A 24,251-nucleotide genomic window follows, 5' to 3' on the forward strand; every position below is an offset into this window, starting at 1 on the left:
TCGTAAGCTAAATTCGCAAATCCTAGCCTTTCAGCGAGGGCAAAAATTTGTGACAAGCAATTCTTGCCGTCGGTTTATTTCGCGTGAAAGAGCGCTTGGTAACTCGTTGGGCCTAGAAACGATCATATAGCTAAAATATAAGCTGAAACGAATAAAGCTCGGTCTTATTGATTTTGCGGTAGCGTTCACTTTGCTACATTTGGAGATTTTAAGAATGCTATGCATTATCACCGATTTAAACTCGTTGATCGATATGCGAATGTGCTCGACTTATTTTGCCATTTTTTTTTCTTTCTCTAATTGTTCAGGTGTGGAGTACAAGGAAGGTGAAGCGCTGCCACATTCGACCGGAAATTGCGTGCAATGCGGCTGCGGAGCCGCTGGTCGGGTCGAATGTTCCCCGCAGGACTGCGTCCCGCTATTGCAGCCTCCTTCAGGAGCTGGGGTCGATCTATCCAGAGGAATGGACGAGATTTTTTAGACAGGATTTTGGCGGTTTGATGATGATGATGAGAGATTTTAAACCGTGAAGAAATCAGCATTCAATATGCGGCAGAATATGAAATCTGTATGGAAAATTGTAAGTAATAAATAGGAAGAGAAAAAACGCCCTTTTTCCATTCCTGTTCGATAATTATGAGGAACTGTATTACAGCAAAATTGCAGCCACTGAAACAAATTTGTGGATAAATGATACGAGAATTTAAATTTCACTAATATTGAGTGTGCACAGGTATAATACGCATAATGAAACGTATTTAAAAATATGATGAAAATAAATGTTAAAACCTAGTCTAATAATATGCGATACACATACTGATACATACGTAAATACCTAAATAGATAATTCGTAGAGTGTAGAAACGTCTAGCCTAGATTTTTTTAACACCAGGAAAAAAAAACAAGAAAAAAAAAACGACATAAAGATGAAACGAAAAAGAAAAACGAGACAAGTGCAGGATAATATGATCGAATTTTTAGAAAATCCTTTTGACTTTTGACTTTTGAGACCTGTAGCATGTATTATAATATTATACATACGTATGTAATATGATCGATGCGAATGAAAATTTTACCCATATCATGATCCCATATCGTAATTTACCTATCGTGTGCAATACGCATTTACGTATACATATAATATACATGTGCAACAAAAACATGTTATGCGGTATGTCTAGAATTATATTGAATTACGTTTACGAATTAGTGTTTACTTGATCCAAAATAGTTTGAATAGATTTGAATATTTATAACATATCTGCATTTTGTTTCATGGTTAACTTCGTTATTATATTTATAGTTGCTGCGAACGCCGCATGAACTTTGTAATAATAACCTTTATCATTTTATGATCAAAATACTCGTTGGAAAGTTAAATTCAGACATTAAATTTAAAGAATAATTATATGTATACAATAATGATAACACTACGAGTATATTATAGTACCAACATAACAAAGTTGTATTAGAAATTTACATTCATTATATAGTGTTAAATATATATATTATATATATTGATATAATAGCATATTATAAATATATACAGACATACTGAGAACCAACTATCAATAATAATAATTAAATTAACAGTAATAACGATGAATGATAATTAACTATTGGTTGCATGAAGTAGATCAGCCTGGGTATTTTTTTCCATCCAACTTTACCAAATTCTTAATTGCAATTAACTCGATGAATTTTCGTACTATAGAAGGAAATAAATTATTCGGCAGAAAAATGCTACAGCTCTGAAATGACTACCGATATGATAAAACATTACTGATCCGTTTCATGCGAAATATTCATATACTCAATAAATATACGTACACAGAAAAGTATTATAGTATTTGGTGTGTAGAAAAATGGATAGGTGTAATAACATTATAAAATGGAAGTTATAAAGTATATACACTATATTATATAATAATTCATCAATATCAAAATGACTATCGTGGATGAAAGAAATCATACATACACATATGTTACATACACACGTATGAAACATTATCGTAATATGTACATTTACATATTATAATACATGACGTTGAATGTTGTAGAGAACAGGAAACCTAGTAAAATACCAAAGTATTCGATAGGTAGACTCAAATGTGATATATACACACACTACTTGCCACGAAAAAAAAAAAAAAAAAAACGAAAAGGGAAGAAAAAAAAGAATAACTTTTATCTGACAATTTACAAATCTGATCATTAGCGTCTATAACTATATACACCTACGCATAATCGCTTCCTTTCCGTTGCTACGCACACATTAGACTCTGAAATAAATTTAATTTGCCGTCGGTGCTGATCCTACGTTTATATATATTTTACTGAACAGTACAAGCTATATAGATGATTATATTAATATTGTATAAATAATTTTAATTCTCATGTGATCATGCATTAACTTATTGATTTTGAATAAGTTATGTTTTCTATATGTATATTATACCGATTTTATGTAAACGCGCGGTCATTAACAGAGAAGATTATAAATATTGCGCAGTAGATTCGAGCAGCTATGTAAACATCGTGGGACCATTTTGGCGGCTGAATAATTATTACAAATTAATGTTATGTAGTACGCAGTATTAACGTAGTCCGATTTTTATTAATCATAACACGTGTTATATATTTTAATTTGTTGTTATAAAATTTAAGTAAGCATCATAAATGATCTCATACGTCTTCCAGTCATTCTAATAGTGTTGTTTCATTCCATCTCGCGTTTGTCCTATATCTTATATGAATTCATGTCCTTTCAAACAAGCTGCAATGTAATAAAACACATTTTTACAGCTTAAATCACCGTCTCATAACGCCTGATCTAGTCTATAATTCATCCTTTGCTTCTTTTTTCTTCTAATATACATTTTCTATTAGTGTATAAAATTATAATCTCTGAAAGCTGAAATTGCATTCCGAACAAAACGACGTGCACGTGGAGAAGAATAAATATCTAACTCCAACCGCTTACATTCAAATATGAAAATGCGAAAGTTTACCGTGCATGAAGATCTTTTGTGGACGGTGCGGCGAGTTCACTTTCTTTTTATCATCGTAATTGCTCCGTGTCACGAGACTACAAAGACTTTCCTAGCGGTATTTGTTCAATTTTTTTCATCATTCGTTTCACTAGAAATAATGGAAATATCAACCACAGAAGTGCGCGAGCGTATTTGTATTAAGTGGATAACACAGCGGGAGTATTTCAAGTAGATTAAAGCTCCCTTGAACCAATTTAAACTGTTACTCACAGATGAGCTAATAGTTTTGTTGTTTTTTTTTTCTACTTCGTTTTTCTCTTTCTCTCTTCGCCTCACTCTTGTACGTTCATTTCTCGCACCTCTGAGCTCTGCGCATTGCGTATTAAGATGTAAATTATATCAGCATCAACGTATTTATTTCCTTTAATTTTTTTTTTTTTTTTTTGTAAACGCACGTGTCACACATTATTCGTTTTGCTTAAATCAACGAACAAAAGGATAAAATATGTGCGAAATTAGTATTCTTGGGATATATTTATGCCTGTTAATTACAGTGCAATGCGTTTAAAGAGGCGCGCAAGTTTCAAATATGTAAGCCTGTCTTATTGAGATGGTTGCATTTCACGCACATTACGAACAGCATTCGTGGCTTTCCCTTTTGTAATGTGCAGCTCGAGAGAGTGTTATTATATACTACATCGTTGAATTATACACGTATTTACCTATAATTTGTAAAAACTTTCGTGAAACAACCCTTCAATTCCCACTCCCTATAACCGCGTTATTTATTTCACTTCTAAAGTAATATTGTAAATAATTACACTGGCGTTTACGCGGCCATCGCATAACGACGGGGAAAATTTCAGCTCGATTAAACCTCCCCCTTGAATTAATTATAAAACTTTGTACTCGTAAATAAATGATACGCCATATAGATATAATCCTGTGTTGATACAGCGCAGGAAAAGCTTGTTACGGATTTAAAATATTTTCAAACATCCCGATCGTTATCCGGAGCATCAAATATTTCCATTTCCTTATGCACGAAAACTTTTTACATACACATTCGAAAATACGATTTAACGAAGCATCGGATATAATAATCTGTGTTGATTTGAAAAGAGCATCTTTGTAATTGGGTGTATCGCAAATCGATATAAATTTCGAAGGCGAAATAGAATTACGACACGTGTAGTGATTAAATCGATTCGTGCTTAAACGCCTGACCATCTGCAACCCGCGTGGCCAGTCTGTAGCACGCGATAAATCAGCTGTTTCATGATTTGACATACGTCACTTGTGTTCATCGTTCTAGGTTATATTTCTTATTTTATAAGTTGATTTTCCGTGTTCACTTTCTACTGATACAGTGCACAAGCTAAATCAGCCCGTGAATCGCCTTATAAAGGATAATAATAGGTCAGTCATGTCGAGTAAGGCCGAAAACGAAACGAGTCAGGTTCTAACCTCAAAACCGTTCAAAACTCTGGAGGAGCTTTATGCCGGCTTGAGTAGTTTAACGCCCTGGCCCGAGATCCGAGATGTGCGAAAATCGGCGGATTATGTTTACTCGGGAAAAGATATTAACGATGTGACAAAACCGTTGGTCAAGTGGAACCGCAACAAGAAACCGAGGACCCTTGTGTGCCACGACATGAAAGGTGGATATCTCGATGACAGGTATTGACTTTGATTATTCAGAATGAAGCACCATGTCGTCTGCTGTATGACAGCTCGGTTCGACTGCTTCTAGATTCATCTTTGGATCGGACGCCCATGATTCGTACGTTTTTTACCACTGGAGCGGAGTGGACAGCTTTGTATATTTTAGCCACTACTTAGTGACTATACCGCCTTATGGTTGGATCAACGCAGCACATACTCATGGTGTCAAAGTCCTCGGAACTGTTATAACGGAGTGGACAGACGGTGAGAGAATATGGAAAGAAATATTCAGATCAGAAGCAGAAATAAAGAGGTTTGCCGACGCTCTGATAACTCTTGCCAAATTTTACAAATTCGACGGGTGGTTGATCAATGTGGAGAATAAGATTGACGAAGACGATATTGACAAATTAATATTCTTTGTCAAGTACCTTACAAACACTATTCACACTGCACTTGAAGGTTCCGAAGTTATTTGGTATGATAGCGTTACTGTGAAAGGAGAACTCAAGTGGCAGAACGAGCTGAACGATTTAAACAAGTAGGAATCGGGCGTACATTCCACGTCGATTGCTTCTATCCGTTAACTATTTTTCTTTCTTTTCTTTTCTACAATTATTGTACTCGTACTTTCAGATGCTTTTTTGAGGTGTGTGACGGCATATTTTTAAATTATAATTGGACTGATACTGGCCTAGCCAGTAGCCGCAATCAAGCAATTGCAGGAAATCGTGTTAGAGACATTTATGTAGGACTGGATGTCTGGGGTCGAGGCTGTCCTGGCGGAGGTGGATTCCAGTCCGAATATGTAAATGAAATTTAACAATCTATGGAATGAATGTAACTTTTCAAATTAGCGATAATCGAAGATAGCTGAACTTCTCTCGTAAAATCTTCAATTTTTTCAAAGAAATTATCACCTGACATACATTGTTCGAATGCCGCAATTAATTTTTAGTCTATTTCAGATTCAAATTGAATTTAAGATATTCGTCTAACACAGGCTTTCATTCAATATAGGCATTGCGAAAGATAAGAGAACACCATCTGTCTGTGGCTATATTCGCACCAGGATGGACCCACGAATATCTCGGCCCAAAAACATTTATAGACACAGAGAATTTGTTTTGGGCCCAACTTTTCCCCTATCTTTACATCCACGTACCTCTATACGATAACGAGACATTTAGAACATCATTGTGTTTGGGAGTTGGTTTAACGAATTATCGCCTAGGTCAGGTGTGTTATTTGAGTAAAGTTGAAGCGTTAATAATCACATTAACTATTGAATTAGCACTAATAGTATATTCAATTAACGTCTAGTATTCTCAGATATGTTGAACATCTTGAAAATATTTCGTATTTAGAATATTAATTGAACTCAAAATTTGTCTCTGATGATCGAAATCTGGCATGAAGGCAGCGGTTACCATGCGGAACTTATATGTATGAAACGACCAAAGAAAATCAGCAAATACGCAATTTTTTTTCAGTCTGCAAAATATTCTGAAGATAAACCCTTCTTCAATTTGAGTGTCCAGTCTCCTCAAGTATCAACGCCGTCGCCGCACCTTGAAATATTAAACCAGCCAGAAATAACAGAGCCCAAGGTTGTGACAGAGTCGAATCTGCTGAATAAAAATGAAACCAAGTCTGCGTCAGAGCAGGTTTTAACTACGGAATCAGATTTTAAAAAAGTAGTCGAAGACATTGTGTACGATACGAAGAGAAGCTTTGTAAAAGTACATGGCCAAACCATTGCTTTTACGAGCACAACTCTTAACTCTGAGTTAAATTACTTCAAGTATTGCAGAAGTTGTTCGTTCAATGGCGGAGGGTGTCTGGAAATAATCACGAGTAACCCTCGCCTGTTTCATAGGTAAGACTTAAGCGATTACCTGAAATTAATTTTAGTTGTTTACTAAAAAATAATACGATTTGACATTGATTCACCTCATTTTTCCAGGCTATTTCTTATTCAAGTCACTTCTTCACACGGCATTCAAGTTAGCATCGTCTACAGCACGGAGAATTGCGCACAAGATCAATGCGAGCTGATGCTCGTTGCAGGGGATGATGGGAATTTAAAGTTGATAAGTAAATACCAAACGGAGGAATTGGACTATCCTTGGAAAAAAAAGTACGAAATACTTATTTATCTTTTCTGTTTCTGTACGTGTGTAAAAAGTGATTGATTATATTTAAACTGCAATTATGTGTTTAAATATTTTTTTACAGTTTGTACATCACGAAGTTTGAAAGGATTACAGAGATTGGAGTAGCAGCATCAAAGGAAGGACGAATAACACTCGGAGAAATTGTTGTCCAGGACAAACAACCTGGTGAGTTATAAAGTCTTCCTTTTTATCATTTTTACCGAATGACCGCCAACCTCGGGATAATGTATTCTAATGTATTCGAGCTTGAGGACACGAAAAAAGAGAAAAAATAAAACGACATAAAACGAAAAAAAAAAAAACTCTGCATGCCTATGTAAACCAAGGCACACATAGCAGGTGTGTTACATCATGCGATATTTCAGCTCTCGGTTCTCATTTAACTTTAAGTCTCATAATAGATAAAACAAAAGTTAGACACGGTAATAGTAGGTTTGAGAACCACTGCGGTGAAAGGAAGACCATACGCTTGTGTTTATGTGGAGTCAATGAACACGGGACATACAATACCTCATATATTGTGGCCTTCTGACATTTAATTTATTGTAAAAGAGACGTAGAGAAAAACGTAAGAAAAGGAACAGCATTTATTGTCTCTTGCGCTGTCATTCTTTTTTTTCTTATTACTACCCCTGAAATTAATACTTTCTATCGTTAAACAGCCAGGAAATGTCCCTCTTAATAACGTTGAGTAACAGCACTTACATGCCGTTTGTTACATCGATGTATTTAGTAAGAGGATGATACTTGAATGATTTTAACATTTCTGCCAGCGCAATATTATTCATTCTAAAGAATTAACAGTTTCGAGAACGTGTAGAAATGGACATGGGTAGATCACTGCACGTACTTACGGGTTTGAATTAGCTATTCCAAAGCCATGTACTTAGCAAATTAGATCAACCGGTTAGCTAACAGGAAATTTTTCATGTAGGAAGTGTAGAGAGAAACAATAGGTTCGCGTGGTATTGCAGAGTTATTTGTGTTAAGCATATTAATGACATGCAACAATCGAGAATCCTGCTCCGCAGGAATTATCATAATCGAAGCTCGATGCATATCAGGAGCTAATTTCACTTTAGAAATTTCAATACCTGTTATTCATTGCACAATCAATTGATTCAACAATCAACATTTGGTTCTTAGAATTTTTCTTATAAATGAAATTCAAATATCAATCTTGAAATGAATTCTTTCGCGTTTATACATCCTTACAAATTACCCACGGACTTGAAGTTCTCCTTTGGCATGCATATTTCGCTGAGAAACAATCTCAAACTGACCCATATTACACTTAAGCATAATATGCTGTGTTGTAATTCGAGAGTTCAATAGCTTATTGATATTCAAGTCTCACGTAGTGAAACAGGTCCGGCAATAGCTAACTTGGAGCACCTGCCTGTACCTTGAATATAAACTATTTTGTTGTGTATAGATATATTGAACAGCGTACAGCTTAGTAGAGAGAATTTATCCGTTTCTTGTCAGATTTTCAAGAGTGATACAAATTAAATTTTGAGTTTAAAAATATCACAAGCACGCAATTGACGAAGACTTTAAATCATCGAATGATACTGGATAACTTGGAAGAAAAAGTTACGTTAAAAAGAGTGTATCTATATGGTATAAGCAGCAGGAATTTCTCGCTTCCTCAAGTTAGAATCGAATAATTTAGCGGCTCAACCTCTAACGCTATGTCGTCGCCTCTTATGTTTATGCGATGAGATCAGCCTCCTGCGTTTGCTGCGTGGTCAAGGCAATCTACTTCAGTCTTGTCAATAATCTTAATAGCATACCTAACAGTTTGTCTGCTATGCTTAACAGTAAATATTATCTTGCCATTTTTCAAACTGAATAATTACCAAGCAAGAATAAAATTGTGCAAGAATTTTGTTGAAGATTTTTTTCACTTGAAACAAATATACTTGCAACCATTTAATTGTCTGCAGGTTCGCACGGTCAATTACGAATTCGCTTCTGTGCACTATTGAATTCTTAGATAAAACTCGTCGGTATATATTCCGATGTTGATTCATTGAAACTCGAGAAGTTGAGCGAATGAGAGAATTACAATTATTTTACGTAGTTGCAAAATAATACGTTATTGTAACGGTAATGCTAACTGTATAATACGCAATGTGGGCGACCGTAAAACAGTAAGAGCATGTCGGACACGAGATTATAAAATTTTACACATCTTGTAATAATTACGCTATTGCGAACTGAGATTGCATCTCCATCGCAGAGATTCTGTCACGTATGTATAGGTATTCACATATATATTATAAGTATGAGACGAGAAGCAGGCTCGCACAATCATGGTTTTCCACCGGTCTTTTAACTCTCGTCATCAGAGCATACCCACAGTTATTCCAATGCGACATTTCGATGCCTTGGTTTAGTTTTTTCATTCAATTTCAATCAGTCCTTTTTAATCCAAAACATGGAATCAGGAAGAGTGAATTATGTAAATCGATTCCTTTCCCTGATTTTAATACTTGTTGAAGAAGGACTTGTGGAGATATCGTTGATTTCGAAATTGTTGAAATCACGTAACTGTATTTTTAAACTCTTCCGTTCATCTTCATGTGTGCTTAGGAATTGACAAATTTACAAAACACAGGCTACTATATTGTGATTCATTTTTTATATACTGGTAGCAATAAATCACCGCGCAAATATTCATGCTAATATCCCTCCAACCAAAAATCGTATGAAATATTCTTGCACATGATATTCATATATTATGTATACCAAATGGAGAGATGCGGAGGTCGTAGAACTCGCATACATCCACCTCTTCTCCTTTTTCTCAACTTTCTCGTGATCTCATCATCGGTAAATAAATGAAGTGCCCACCTGCGTAGTAAAATATATCAAGAAATTGTCAGTCAGCAACGTGTTATTTAACATATTCGCGCTTTCCTGCATGTCTATCAGCTCGCTGTCATTATGTTCAACTAGACACGGTCCAGAGTTTTCTAGACGGTTGTAGCGCACATTCACACATAGAGATTATCTCATTATACGTCTGGATTATTCACGCGATTTAGCGATTATTAGGATATTTTTATACAGCCGATGATCGTAATTTATAGGTGATCGTCATTACAGTTCACAAAAAATTTCGTTACGGTATTTGTTAATTTTGTTTAATTCCAATTATTATGGTCCACTGACCCTTCTAAAATGCTTCATGCTGTTGTCTTGCAACGACAAACCGAAACATTGTAAATTTAACGCAATTCTCCTCTACTTTCTATAACGAATTTTTAAAAACAGGTAATTCTTGTAAAAGAATACCTGGATGAGATAATTTGATGTTACGCAATGGAGAGAATGACGAAAGATTAAAAAATAGAATGAAATGAGCCTAATGTACGAATTCTAGTTGAAATAATGTCGTCTGAAATTCCAGTTCACTCGTATATGAAAGTGACCCAAGCAGGTATCACGTTGAGAAAATAAAAATACAGCATGTAAAAAATTGAATAACAAAAATACAGGACGCAAATAATTGTATACATGCAAAATTACACGCCTTTTCAACTCACGCCAGGTCTGTAATCTACATCGGCTCTGATATTGATAAATGAAAGTAAGAGCAATTGTACATTAAACATCCAATTTACCTAATTGTTGTTCCATCAGAATTTAAAATCAAATCGATTCCATCCGCTTTCTCGTACCATTATCTTACCGAGTAATCAAATTCGTGATTCATTGGTACGATTAGATTTAGTAAATTTTACTTACTCAGCTATATTGAACATTTTATTCTATTTTACTTTCTACAATAAGAATGTTTGCAATTTTTTATCCAGCATTATGATTAAAATAGACAATAAATAATAAATCGTGTCTTATTTTTTATGTTCGACGTAATGGGTGTGAGAAAAAAATCGTTGAGATAAGACAAAATGTTTGAGTTAGCTACAGATGGACAGTTTAGCTTAAAACGGTCCTCCTTACATTTCTCTTCTGGATGCTTCTGTAGAAAGGTAGAGAGAAACTACAGACTCGTAAGCATGAACTGTACCTGTTGCTGTATCTTGAAGTATAGTTTATTAAGCCCATGCCTCTCTGGTACCTGTGCCTTGCCAGTCACTGACCAGGCTTACCACGAGCTACTTAACTTACTCCTCACAATCAGACAAAGTTTCTCTCTTATCCAAGACGACTCTGACGCTCTGTTAAACATTTGAATTGTTTGTTATAAAATCTATTTTATCATTCGCAAATTTTATTCTTAACAATTTAATAGTGATGTGACTGTTGTTTTTTTTATTTAAAATGACAATGTTGGTGAGTTTTTTTCTTGCGCAGTGTTATATTTGAAAAGATTTGAAATCAGGGTAATCGATCGGATCAATTCAACAATAAAAACGAAAGAGTTATAACATATATTGCCAAAGTTATTTCAAAATAGAATCCGTTTATTGTGTTCAATAGTGAACAGTGCAATCGATCATTATAAATGAGAAATTAAGGGTGAGGGGGAGGGGGGGGGAGGAAATAAATTATATCTTTTTTCAACTTTGATTTCGTACATTCCTCATTACAAATTTTATTCATCTTCAGGCTACCGTGATAACCAGGACTTGGGAACTTTAATATCTGACGTCAACTATTAGGAAGTTAAAGAGAAAAGTGACAGTGACCTATTGAAGTTTTTGTTGATTGTCTTACAATAGACTCAACAGTACAGTGTGATATCAAACGCTTCAACTTGAATGCCCGGCTGTCGTTTAGTCAGAACTAAATTAGGTCAGCAGATGTTGTTTGACCGATAAACTATCTCCCGTAAACAATTATACGAATAACTTTAATTGACTGTTATTACATAGAAAAGTTTTGTAAAAACAATTCACATTAAAAAGAGTAAAAAAATCTGAGAGAATCGAGTTATAACACATGTTTTTCGATTATACAATGAAAACATAATTTAAAATCTTATATTCTTATATAATTCAATATTTGTAAGTAAGTAAAGTAAAATAAAATAATCATGACGGAGAATCATACTACAATGGAAGCAGACTTAACAGTGAGGAGTCAAAATTCAAACGACTCAAAAATATCCGGTGATTCAAAGGATTCAAAAACGAGCAGCACAATGCAGTCCAAACATTCCAAAGAAGTTCTAATTTCGAAAAAACAAGAAGAAACCGAAACTAAGAATGACTCGAATTTACTGATGCTTATGTCCTGCGGTCAGCTGCTGCTTGGTAAGTTATCAAAATTTATGTACAGCTTAGCAATTGAGGAGATGTATAAATCAAAATGAAATTATCATCATATTGAAGTTAGTAACGATTCATGCCGAGAAAAAACCGTTATTTCACCGTTTTGAAATTATTTTAAATTCAGTAAACTGTCATAAAACAAAAGACACTCATATTTCGAATTCTTATAGTTGCTTAAAAATCATTGTAAAATTAAGAAAATAATGATTTTTTCCCCAATGTTTTGCTACGACAACGTTAATAACTTCAACCTCGTAAATTATCCACACCTATGATCGACAATTTGAGGCCTGTGAATTACAAAACTTGTCAGGTGTTATTCTTGTGGTGTTTGGCGTATTGGTCCTGGTACACGGAGCTTCATTGGGAAATTCAGGAGCGGGATTATGGGCAGGAGCTGGAGCTCTGGTCGCAGGTGCCTTAGGGGTTGTCGCCACTTTGACGACTTCAGCTGATAAAGAGAGCCTTCAATACTCGGGGTTCTCCTCTGCTCATTTGGCATCCAGTTTAATAGCTCTGGCTCTTTCGAACATGGCTGCAATCACGGCGCTCACTTCCGTCGTAAGGGATTCACAGAGGTCTAATCCTGAGATAAATCTTTTAGGAACGACGGTAAGCAATTAGCGAGTTGTTGGCATAGTTTTTATGTGTATAATTTAGGCCAGGTGATAAATCTTGGGTCAACTGTTGAAGAAATTAAACGCGCGTGTAAACACATTGCCATGTCAAAAATAACAAGGCTGGTACTTTTGAAACACATGCAACATACATGCAACGTATATTTCCTGGGAATTTAAACTCTACTCATTTGTGGTAATAATGAATAATTTATTACACTAAATTCTAGATTATAAACTGTGGTATTAATTAAGAACGAAAGTGCCTTGACTCTAATTAGCCTGAATATCTGGTGGAGTCTGATTCATATACCTATGCGATATTCAGGAGATGGTTTACCCTGATTTTAAATTAGATTTAGGTGTTGCATTGAATCAGAGTGTGAAACCAATTCACACACGGCTCATTTTTAGGTGAGAAAACTATAATTCATCCTGCGTGGTATGCGTTCTTTCATTGTGGATTAACTATTGATCTTCCAGTCAAGTTTGTTCAGCATGTAACGGGTTTCTAGAGATACCAATCTCAAATGTGGTAATGGAGCGGGTTAATATTTGCTCTGTGCTTCTTGGAAATATTAAAATCAATATTGAGGGGCCTATTGCTAAAGTTAACACCATAAAAACCAGATGTGAACGGTTTGAGTTCTAAAAACTTTTTTCAACACACGTGTAAATGATAAAGAGAAAGTTGAGCACCAGGAGGAGAAGCAGTAACTTTTAATTCACTGCCAAATGCCAAGGTCCGCATATTTACCATTGAAAACATGGCTATTATGATTATGTTAAAAATCCGCGGAATCAAATTAGAATTATAATAGTTGTAAATAGTCGTGATTCACAGATGAAGCATCTACGTTTTCTACTCTGTATTTTAATTCGAATCAAAAACGTGTGTGTACACACCTACGGCAGTAAGCAGAGTATAATAAAAAGCACGGAACGTTTATCACTTGAATTGCCAATTTTACAATTCAACCGCATAATGATTCGTAATCGTGATACGAGTTCTTGTCATTATGAGATCTGTTTTTTCAGAATGACGATGACTCTGTAATGGGTGTTGACCACAGATGGGCAGGATTGATGGCTAGCATTGGTCTTCTGATAGCGAGCCTCATTGAATTACTCATTTCTGGGTACAGCTGCGTTAAGCTTGCGCCCCGCCTGTGCGGCTGCTTGAAAGGATCTTCTCCGCCTGTCTCAGGTCAGGGTCAATTGAAAACGCACAACATGGTACACCAGTGGGTTTCATCGCATCCCAAATCCCAGCAGATATATCTGGTACAGCCCATTATGTCTGTACAACCCGTGTTACCAGTGAGTATAGCTGTGCGGTTCTTTCTCTAACAAATATCAATATGTACGTTCAATACGGGTTTAGCTTATACAATCTTCAAAAGAAATTATCGTTGTAAGCGTTTAGAAAAGAATTTGTTTTCGTATGGGGGAAGGTAGGTCAGTGACACACTAGAAAGTTCGCTCATCCCATGAATCCTGAGATTGAGAATGATGCTTGGGAGAAACTTGTAATATCTTTGCCTGCAGCTAATCCATTTAGAAATCTCTCACGGTGTAATATTTCTACAGAGGGAAATTTCTTCTCTTTTCGTGTTTTCTATGCCAGAATGCACTCAGTTAATTATATAAATAACGAAAGTGTTTCCAAGTAATTTGACATTTGAGAAGAGCCCTTCACTTTTATTCAATTGCATACCTACTCGTTATAACTTTTACTTATTCAATTTAAAAAGTTTATTTGATTTTCTATTGTAGACTCCGTACGGCATGGCGACGATACCTAAAAAATATCAAACTCTTATACCAGCAACAGGGACATTTCCACCACATTCCATGTATCATTCCATGCCTGCACCTTGTTGTAAAATGGCAAGAGGTCCGATTTATCCACCAAATCCTCATTACCATCCACAAATGGTAAGCATATTTCCATGTGCTTGAAATATATATTTATGAAGTATTCTATCATGCATTTGGAGAGTAATTTTAGGAAAACCATTGACAAACATTTTTCTGTAGGTACGCATCAAGCGAAAGAGATACGCAATGCCAGAACATGAATCGAACAGTTTACCGAACCATCGTACAAAGCCAGTATCTCCCATGTCACAGCAAGAAGTTGGAAAAGCTGAAGCTTTTATGCCAAGTACAGATCAGGTTGATTTGTCTCAGACATATACTGGCTTGGACAAAAAAATGTCTGAAGAATTTATTTCAATCGCCATGGATCCAGATAAAAAATCTAAAGCTTCGAGCAGCAATACAAGCGAAATTAGCTCAGCTGCCAGAAATTCTCCTGCAACATTGCCAGAATCGAAGTTTTGAATATAATATACTACGATAAATGTTCGTCTATACCGTTTACTCGTGACGCTGTATGTATGGGTATTCAGCTTAGAGGCTATATTTGAATATTTCTAACGTGCATCATGCCTATTTGAAAGTATTTTTTTTCGTGTAAAGCTCATTGATTCAAATGCCGTAATGGACAGTAGACAATTTTTGGGTATGATACAGAGATGCAATCATTATGCCTAATTAGTTCTAAATCATTTCCCACTGCCAAAACTTGAAAAAAATAGAACGAAACGAAACAAATGTAATCTATTCTTTGTTACTTGTAATAACTATTAAGAGTCTATTGTTTGTTATTACTTATGCATATGTGTATGTATAATTCTATTTGTAACGGTACTCGACTTATGTACTTTAGTATAGGTAATATGCTCAACGAATTGGATATAAAAATATTTTTAAGACTTTTGTAGCCATATAAATTGAAATGAATTACCAAGGCAACCCCTTATTTTTATATATATATTATATAATGACAAGTGGTTCCAATCAAGTTTACTGACTATAGACAAGAGGAGATTCCCATATAACGTTTGATTTAGGAGTTATGAATCTACCTGAAATAATTGACCCATGTATTTGGGTACTTAACCAATCTGGACCTTGATTGAAAAATTTTATTTTCTTCATTAAGGTGGTGCTATAAATATATACATGCTGGTTTGCCGCTTTCGCAAATAAATCGAAAATGAAAATAATCAAATTGATTTTCGTTTTTGTATTTGATGGGAAAGCACAGAATCGCCTCTTGATTCAGTAGGTTCAATGAGATACGAGCAGTTCGAAATATTAAAGTATTATGCGGACCGTATACGTATCGATTCAAAAAAGGGAGCGTATTTCATTCCAAATTTAAGTTTTTGTTTTAATAAATTACTTGTAAAATAAGAAAGTACACTAATTACGTCTGTAAATATATTAAAATCGTTAAATCGTCGTGTTCTGTATTCGAATCCAGCTCCATTCGTCTATGATACTTTATCAAGTAATGGTAATAAATAGGTTTCAATATTTCAGGACTAAATTAGTCACACCAGTCACTGACCGAAGTCTGACTTGGTAATGGCTTTACACATCTGTGATGTTCGATGTAAAGGGCGTTTACGACCTCGAGATTTTTACTATACTCTTCCTGAAGACTCTCGAGCTCCTGCTCTAGGAAGTTTTTCTCCTTGCAGAGCATCCGAGGTACGTGGCTCTCCTGCTCCTTTCTTTCAGCAGCTAGGACGCGAAACTTTCCAAGGAACATTTTCAAGTTTAGGTTTTCTTCTTGCAGGCGTGCCAACTCTTTCTTAAGCCATTGTCCCCGCATAAATACTTGATGAAGTAGCTTGTCCAATATGTTTGGATCCGCGTGAACTCCCTTACGTCTCTGGTCCTGTTTAATTAATTAACAAATGAAAAGAAAGAGAAAAAAAAACGGGAAATGATCAATGAACGAGGATTAATCATGTACAGAGGCGTTTTTACATTATTGCTAATCTAAATCTAATTTACCAATTCGATATTTTTGAAATTTCGAATTGAAACTAATAAATTACTGTTTCTAGTTTGCTAATATCAGCTTACAACTTTGATGAGTCTCGTCACTTTCGACTTGTTCTTCCCGTGTTTTGCCCAATCGAATTTCGGAGATATTTCCAAAAGGCGTTGCCTGATTTTCATCGTTCTGTGAACCATCGCATCTGTTAACGAGTGAAATTTTTGCTTTATATCATTCTGGGTGTGCATCATTACGTCAGCCTCGTCCTGAACCTGTTTTGAACGAAAATGATATTAGTCGATTTCGACAAGATTCCGTTACAGCTCCTCCGCAATTCAATTTTATCGCGATGATTCACAAGAGGAATCGATTTGCGCGGATTTAGCGTAACGAACCTAGCGGTTCCACTTTCGTTTCCAATATCCGTTACAATTTTAATACAAAAGAATATCTGAGATCACTGATTGCAGCTACTGTTCGATAATGAGATCGCAATTTCGTTATGATGAAATAATGTTCAGTAACGTGAAATGCGATTTCCTCGTTTGCCGCACAATCAAACCGATTAATTCGTAACGAATAATCTCGCTCAGCCTAAACCGCAATTCCACCGTAATTCCAACCGCTGCTGATTCTCGAATCGAACAGCGATTCAATTTTCAAACCAAAACGTTCGGCTAATCCAGTATCAATGGGAAAATGACCGTAGAGTTCGGCAACAAGCGTTTACAGTGAAAGAATGTAAATGAATGGAGTTTGAATACCCTTCGATCAACCGTCTCGTCGACGATGTGACGAAAGAAGTTGAGATCTCTGTCCAAAATATCTCGAAAAAGCATCCCGCGATCAGATACGTAGGGTGCAAGAGCATATACGAATTCCGCAGCAGTTGTTATCTCGCCGTTGCGTACATCCTCGCAAATCTTTGCTATTCCTCGCATGTCAGTCTGCCATGTAGAGAGTTATGTTACATGTATATGCATTATACCCTGTGTAATTATTCAGAGAGCTGCTGTTGCGCAATCGTGGCTAGCGTTTCGGTGCAGAAAGGACGACAGAAAATTAAACAATGTGCAACTCACACCAGGCTGCAATTGCGCGATGATATCTTTTCTAGGGCACACTGATTTCTGAAACGAATAATCAACATACTGTTTTATATCAAATATGTTACGATTAGTCACTCATCGATTTGATGTACACCTAATTTCAAGATTACAAAGATTTCAAAAGATTATAAAGATTTTTAAAAAATTTCTAACTATTTCAGATGATTTCATAGCATTTCAAAAGACTACAAGAGAGTTCATCGGATTTCAGAGGAATTCAAAAGATTTTGAAAGAATTCAGGGATTTAAACAGATTTCACGGATTTCAAAAGATTGCAAGAGAATTCACAAGATTTCCGGAAAAGTGTACATCAGATTTCACGAGTGATGAACCCCTCGGGGTATCCTATGAGATGTAATAATAATCGTTTTCGAAAATTTTTAAAGCAATTCGCCTCGATTTCTCATGTCTCTCGATGTTATAGGAGAAAAGATCATGGGGGAGTCAATTGTGAGGTTCCGGAAACATGAAGAACTTGGATAAGAAAAGTTCGTACTCCAGGCTTAGGAACCGCCGATGAAAGATCTTGCGAACAAAGAGCAGGTTTCAGTTCGTCGGGTAAAGGCTCGCCAGACTGTACGACGTATCTTAAGTAACGACCGTATTCATTTCTAGCACGTCGATCGGCATCCGTCTGAACCTCCTTGCCTACCTGCTGCAGCCATCCCGCTACCGTTTTCCGATCTGGATCGAACAGTTAACGAATTAGCTTATAGACTATAATTGCGTTCGAAGATCCTGTAATGTTATGAGGTTCGAACCTTCTTTTGGGTAATTTTTTATATCCTCGGTAATGTCGCGTACGATTTTGCGAAATGCCTCATCGAGATGGTCCCCCATATTTATGAATTTGTAGAAAACTGTGCGACGAAATAAATATTGTGCCAATGAATATTGCAAAGGTTAATCGGGGCTCCAGCCCGTCATAACAAAAAAATAAAACGCATCTATTGGAAATTATGACATCTGACTGTGTTGATTTTAACACGGGATCTTAATCTCGATCGAAAACATGAGAAGAATACGATGCTAACAGGTGGAACATTATTTGAATGCTTTATTCCTTCTGCTTAAATCGATGTATTATGTTTGATGAATATTGTATCAGAGTAAACGTAATAATAATAAATATTATGTTTTGCGAATGTTTTTTTATTTTTTGATCGCAGCAATGGGATGAAATGATATGCCTACGTATGTTATTGAACGTAGTGAATAAGATGTTGCAGTGAATTTTAACTGACGATGAACGAAGAAGAGAACGAATAACTGTATTATTGTATGCCACATATATTTTACCTAATTTGAATTCGTTCCGTAATTATCTTGGCTCAAAATCGAGGCAGAGGAACCTGTAGTCTCTGGTTTTGAACCCTCAGAAATTCGACTTGTGCAAGTACAACTTTGTCGAATCAGCAGCTGCAAAGATCAACTCCTAGAACGACCCTTCCTAGACCAATTGGACTCTCAGGAACGCAGAAACGGCATCAAAGAGAGTAAAAGACCAGCAGCAAAGCAATGACCAAGGGTGGCAAGTAAGGCATTTGAAATAGCGTCATACAACTCAGAAAAAACAAAGAGCATAATATGGGGAAATCAATTTCTTCGTTCATTTTAATACAAATTGCATGAAATAGTAACATGATAATATCATACATATCATATCCTGCGGAGATACATTTCATCTGTGCGCATAACACAACTTATATTATACTAAAATACTGCAAAAATAATTATCACATAGCATTTATTGCAAGCTGCTTGAAGTAATATATCCTGCATTTCACTTTCCTGTTTAACAACTCGTTGGAGTACTCGACACTGACACCTGAACACTTGTACTAGAATTCTTGAATATTAAATAAACAAAAATTGAATTAAAGATTAAGCTTTGCAGTTGTGAATTTGTTATGTTCCTTCCCCTTCCTTCAGGCAACCCGGCGCGAAATTTATAACTTTTGGCGGTATAACTCTTGATCCGTTGATCGCAGCACATTGGGACTGCAATTATTCGATTTCTCTCGCAAAATTACGTCGGAATAGTGCATCAAAGAATTTATTCCCGAACTTTTCGAAATTGCGAAATTTTTCGCCAAAAATACAAAGGGGTTAGCCTTGCTGTTTTTTTGGGCGAAAAACTTTCAGTCTCCGATTCGATTGGTATGACCCTTTTCTGACCAATTGGACCCCCAGGAACTCAGAAAACGCAGCGAAAACAGCGTGGGATCAACAGGATTGAAATCACGAAGGAAAAAGCACCTGCTGAAAAATGTCGAAATCTCCGGTTTTCGTTTTTTGGCTGTAACTTTTGATGCGTTGATCGCAGCGTATTGGAACTGCGCCCAATCGATTTCTCTCGCAAAATTACATCGGAATAGTGCATCAAAGAATTTATTCCAGAACTTTTCGAAATTGCGAAATTTTTCGCCAAAAATACAAAGGGGTTAGCCTTGCTGTTTTTTTGGGCGAAAAACTTTCAGTCTCCGATTCGATTGGTATGACCCTTTTCTGACCAATTGGACCCCCAGGAACTCAGAAAACGCAGCGAAAACAGCGTGGGATCAACAGGATTGAAATCACGAAGGAAAAAGCACCTGCTGAAAAATGTCGAAATCACCGGTTTTCGTTTTTTGGCTGTAACTATTGATGCGTTGATCGCAGCGTATTGGGACTGCGCCCAATCGATTTCTCTCGCAAAATTACGTCGGAATAGTGCATCAAAGAATTTATTCCAGCACTTTTCGAAATTGCGAAATTTTTCGCCAAAAATGCAAAGGGGTTAGCCTTGCTGTTTTTTTGGGCGAAAAACTTTCAGTCTCCGATTCGATTGGTATGACCCTTTTCTGACCAATTGGACCCCCAGGAACTCAGAAAACGCAGCGAAAACAGCGTGGGATCAACAGGATTGAAATCACGAAGGAAAAAGCACCTGCTGAAAAATGTCGAAATCTCCGGTTTTCGTTTTTTGGCTGTAACTATTGATGCGTTGATCGCAGCGTATTGGGACTGCGCCCAATCGATTTCTCTCGCAAAATTACGTCGGAATAGTGCATCAAAGAATTTATTCCAGCACTTTTCGAAATTGCGAAATTTTTCGCCAAAAATGCAAAGGGGTTAGCCTTGCTGTTTTTTTGGGCGAAAAACTTTCAGTCTCCGATTCGATTTGTATGACCCTTTTCTGACCAATTGGACCCCCAGGAACTCAGAAAACGCAGCGAAAACAGCGTGGGATCAACAGGATTGAAATCACGAAGGAAAAAGCACCTGCTGAAAAATGTCGAAATCTCCGGTTTTCGTTTTTTGGCTGTAACTTTTGATGCGTTGATCGCAGCGTATTGGGACTGCGCCCAATCGATTTCTCTCGCAAAATTACGTCGGAATAGTGCATCAAAGAATTTATTCCAGCACTTTTCGAAATTGCGAAATTTTTCGCCAAAAATGCAAAGGGGTTAGCCTTGCTGTTTTTTTGGGCGAAAAACTTTCAGTCTCCGATTCGATTGGTATGACCCTTTTCTGACCAATTGGACCCCCAGGAACTCAGAAAACGCAGCGAAAACAGCGTGGGATCAACAGGATTGAAATCACGAAGGAAAAAGCACCTGCTGAAAAATGTCGAAATCTCCGGTTTTCGTTTTTTGGCTGTAACTATTGATGCGTTGATCGCAGCGTATTGGGACTGCGCCCAATCGATTTCTCTCGCAAAATTACGTCGGAATAGTGCATCAAAGAATTTATTCCAGCACTTTTCGAAATTGCGAAATTTTTCGCCAAAAATGCAAAGGGGTTAGCCTTGCTGTTTTTTTGGGCGAAAAACTTTCAGTCTCCGATTCGATTGGTATGACCCTTTTCTGACCAATTGGACCCCCAGGAACTCAGAAAACGCAGCGAAAACAGCGTGGGAACAACAGGATTGAAATCACGAAGGAAAAAGCACCTGCTGAAAAATGTCGAAATATCCGGTTTTCGTTTTTTGGCTGTAACTTTTGATGCGTTGATCGCAGCGTATTGGGACTGCGCCCAATCGATTTCTCTCGAAAAATTACGTCGGAATAGTGCGTGAAATAATTTATTTCAGCTTTTTTCAAAATCGCGAAAATTTTCGCCAAAAATACAAAGGGGTTAGCCTTGCTGTTTTTTTGGGCGAAGAACTTTTAGTCTCCGATTCGATTTGTATGACCCTTTTCTGACCAATTGGACCCCCAGGAACTCAGAAAACGCAGCGAAAACAGCGTGGGATCAACAGGATTGAAATCACGAAGGAAAAAGCACCTGCTGAAAAATGTCGAAATCTCCGGTTTTCGTTTTTTGGCTGTAACTTTTGATGCGTTGATCGCAGCGTATTGGGACTGCGCCCAATCGATTTCTCTCGCAAAATTACGTCGGAATAGTGCATCAAAGAATTTATTCCAGCACTTTTCGAAATTGCGAAATTTTTCGCCAAAAATGCAAAGGGGTTAGCCTTGCTGTTTTTTTGGGCGAAAAACTTTCAGTCTCCGATTCGATTGGTATGACCCTTTTCTGACCAATTGGACCCCCAGGAACTCAGAAAACGCAGCGAAAACAGCGTGGGATCAACAGGATTGAAATCACGAAGGAAAAAGCACCTGCTGAAAAATGTCGAAATCTCCGGTTTTCGTTTTTTGGCTGTAACTATTGATGCGTTGATCGCAGCGTATTGGGACTGCGCCCAATCGATTTCTCTCGCAAAATTACGTCGGAATAGTGCATCAAAGAATTTATTCCAGCACTTTTCGAAATTGCGAAATTTTTCGCCAAAAATGCAAAGGGGTTAGCCTTGCTGTTTTTTTGGGCGAAAAACTTTCAGTCTCCGATTCGATTGGTATGACCCTTTTCTGACCAATTGGACCCCCAGGAACTCAGAAAACGCAGCGAAAACAGCGTGGGATCAACAGGATTGAAATCACGAAGGAAAAAGCACCTGCTGAAAAATGTCGAAATCTCCGGTTTTCGTTTTTTGGCTGTAACTATTGATGCGTTGATCGCAGCGTATTGGGACTGCGCCCAATCGATTTCTCTCGCAAAATTACGTCGGAATAGTGCATCAAAGAATTTATTCCAGCACTTTTCGAAATTGCGAAATTTTTCGCCAAAAATGCAAAGGGGTTAGCCTTGCTGTTTTTTTGGGCGAAAAACTTTCAGTCTCCGATTCGATTGGTATGACCCTTTTCTGACCAATTGGACCCCCAGGAACTCAGAAAACGCAGCGAAAACAGCGTGGGATCAACAGGATTGAAATCACGAAGGAAAAAGCACCTGCTGAAAAATGTCGAAATCTCCGGTTTTCGTTTTTTGGCTGTAACTATTGATGCGTTGATCGCAGCGTATTGGGACTGCGCCCAATCGATTTCTCTCGCAAAATTACGTCGGAATAGTGCATCAAAGAATTTATTCCAGCACTTTTCGAAATTGCGAAATTTTTCGCCAAAAATGCAAAGGGGTTAGCCTTGCTGTTTTTTTGGGCGAAAAACTTTCAGTCTCCGATTCGATTGGTATGACCCTTTTCTGACCAATTGGACCCCCAGGAACTCAGAAAACGCAGCGAAAACAGCGTGGGATCAACAGGATTGAAATCACGAAGGAAAAAGCACCTGCTGAAAAATGTCGAAATATCCGGTTTTCGTTTTTTGGCTGTAACTTTTGATGCGTTGATCGCAGCGTATTGGGACTGCGCCCAATCGATTTCTCTCGCAAAATTACGTCGGAATAGTGCGTGAAATAATTTATTTCAGCTTTTTTCAAAATCGCGAAAATTTTCGCCAAAAATACAAAGGGGTTAGCCTTGCTGTTTTTTTGGGCGAAGAACTTTTAGTCTCCGATTCGATTTGTATGACCCTTTTCTGACCAATTGGACCCCCAGGAACTCAGAAAACGCAGCGAAAACAGCGTGGGATCAACAGGATTGAAATCACGAAGGAAAAAGCACCTGCTGAAAAATGTCGAAATCTCCGGTTTTCGTTTTTTGGCTGTAACTTTTGATGCGTTGATCGCAGCGTATTGGGACTGCGCCCAATCGATTTCTCTCGCAAAATTACGTCGGAATAGTGCATCAAAGAATTTATTCCAGCACTTTTCGAAATTGCGAAATTTTTCGCCAAAAATGCAAAGGGGTTAGCCTTGCTGTTTTTTTGGGCGAAAAACTTTCAGTCTCCGATTCGATTGGTATGACCCTTTTCTGACCAATTGGACCCCCAGGAACTCAGAAAACGCAGCGAAAACAGCGTGGGATCAACAGGATTGAAATCACGAAGGAAAAAGCACCTGCTGAAAAATGTCGAAATATCCGGTTTTCGTTTTTTGGCTGTAACTTTTGATGCGTTGATCGCAGCGTATTGGGACTGCGCCCAATCGATTTCTCTCGCAAAATTACGTCGGAATAGTGCGTGAAATAATTTATTTCAGCTTTTTTCAAAATCGCGAAAATTTTCGCCAAAAATACAAAGGGGTTAGCCTTGCTGTTTTTTTGGGCGAAGAACTTTTAGTCTCCGATTCGATTTGTATGACCCTTTTTTGACCAATTGGACCCCCAGGAACTCAGAAAACGCAGCGAAAACAGCGTGGGATCA

At 37.1% G+C, this 24,251-nt stretch overlaps 2 protein-coding genes across 7 annotated transcripts in view; both read left to right on the plus strand.

The window, feature by feature from the left end:
- Window positions 1-2,206, plus strand: part of LOC124175101 — a 39,821-nt gene extending 37,615 nt beyond the window's left edge. For 2 of the 3 annotated variants that reach the window (XM_046555000.1, XM_046555002.1), the window contains exon 4: window positions 309-2,206. In XM_046555000.1, coding sequence (XP_046410956.1) covers window positions 309-481 — 173 coding nt within the window. In that variant the 3' untranslated portion in view covers window positions 482-2,206. The remainder of the gene's footprint in view (window positions 1-308) is intronic. The other variant, XR_006869096.1, reaches the window with a different exon arrangement.
- Window positions 2,207-4,258: 2,052 nt separating this feature from the next.
- LOC124175097 (cytosolic endo-beta-N-acetylglucosaminidase-like) lies at window positions 4,259-15,506 on the plus strand. Of its 4 annotated transcripts, XR_006869095.1 has the most exons (9): window positions 4,259-4,673; window positions 4,747-5,199; window positions 5,295-5,466; window positions 5,679-5,897; window positions 6,152-6,537; window positions 6,625-6,798; window positions 6,897-7,000; window positions 10,724-10,836; window positions 11,417-11,478. XR_006869095.1 is itself a non-coding variant. In XM_046554994.1 (8 exons), exons 1-8 carry the CDS (start codon window positions 4,420-4,422, stop codon window positions 11,467-11,469), a joined length of 1,815 nt encoding a protein of 604 aa, XP_046410950.1. In that variant the 5' UTR covers window positions 4,259-4,419; the 3' UTR covers window positions 11,470-11,478. The 4 variants fall into 4 exon arrangements, 3 of the variants coding, with proteins under 3 accessions (XP_046410950.1, XP_046410951.1, XP_046410952.1); XM_046554994.1 differs by lacking the exon at window positions 10,724-10,836; XM_046554995.1 differs by lacking the exons at window positions 5,679-5,897; window positions 10,724-10,836.
- Window positions 15,507-24,251: the final 8,745 nt, after the last annotated feature.

The sequence above is a fragment of the Neodiprion fabricii genome, chromosome 2 (assembly GCF_021155785.1).
Source record: "Neodiprion fabricii isolate iyNeoFabr1 chromosome 2, iyNeoFabr1.1, whole genome shotgun sequence".
Lineage (NCBI taxonomy): Eukaryota > Metazoa > Arthropoda > Insecta > Hymenoptera > Diprionidae > Neodiprion > Neodiprion fabricii.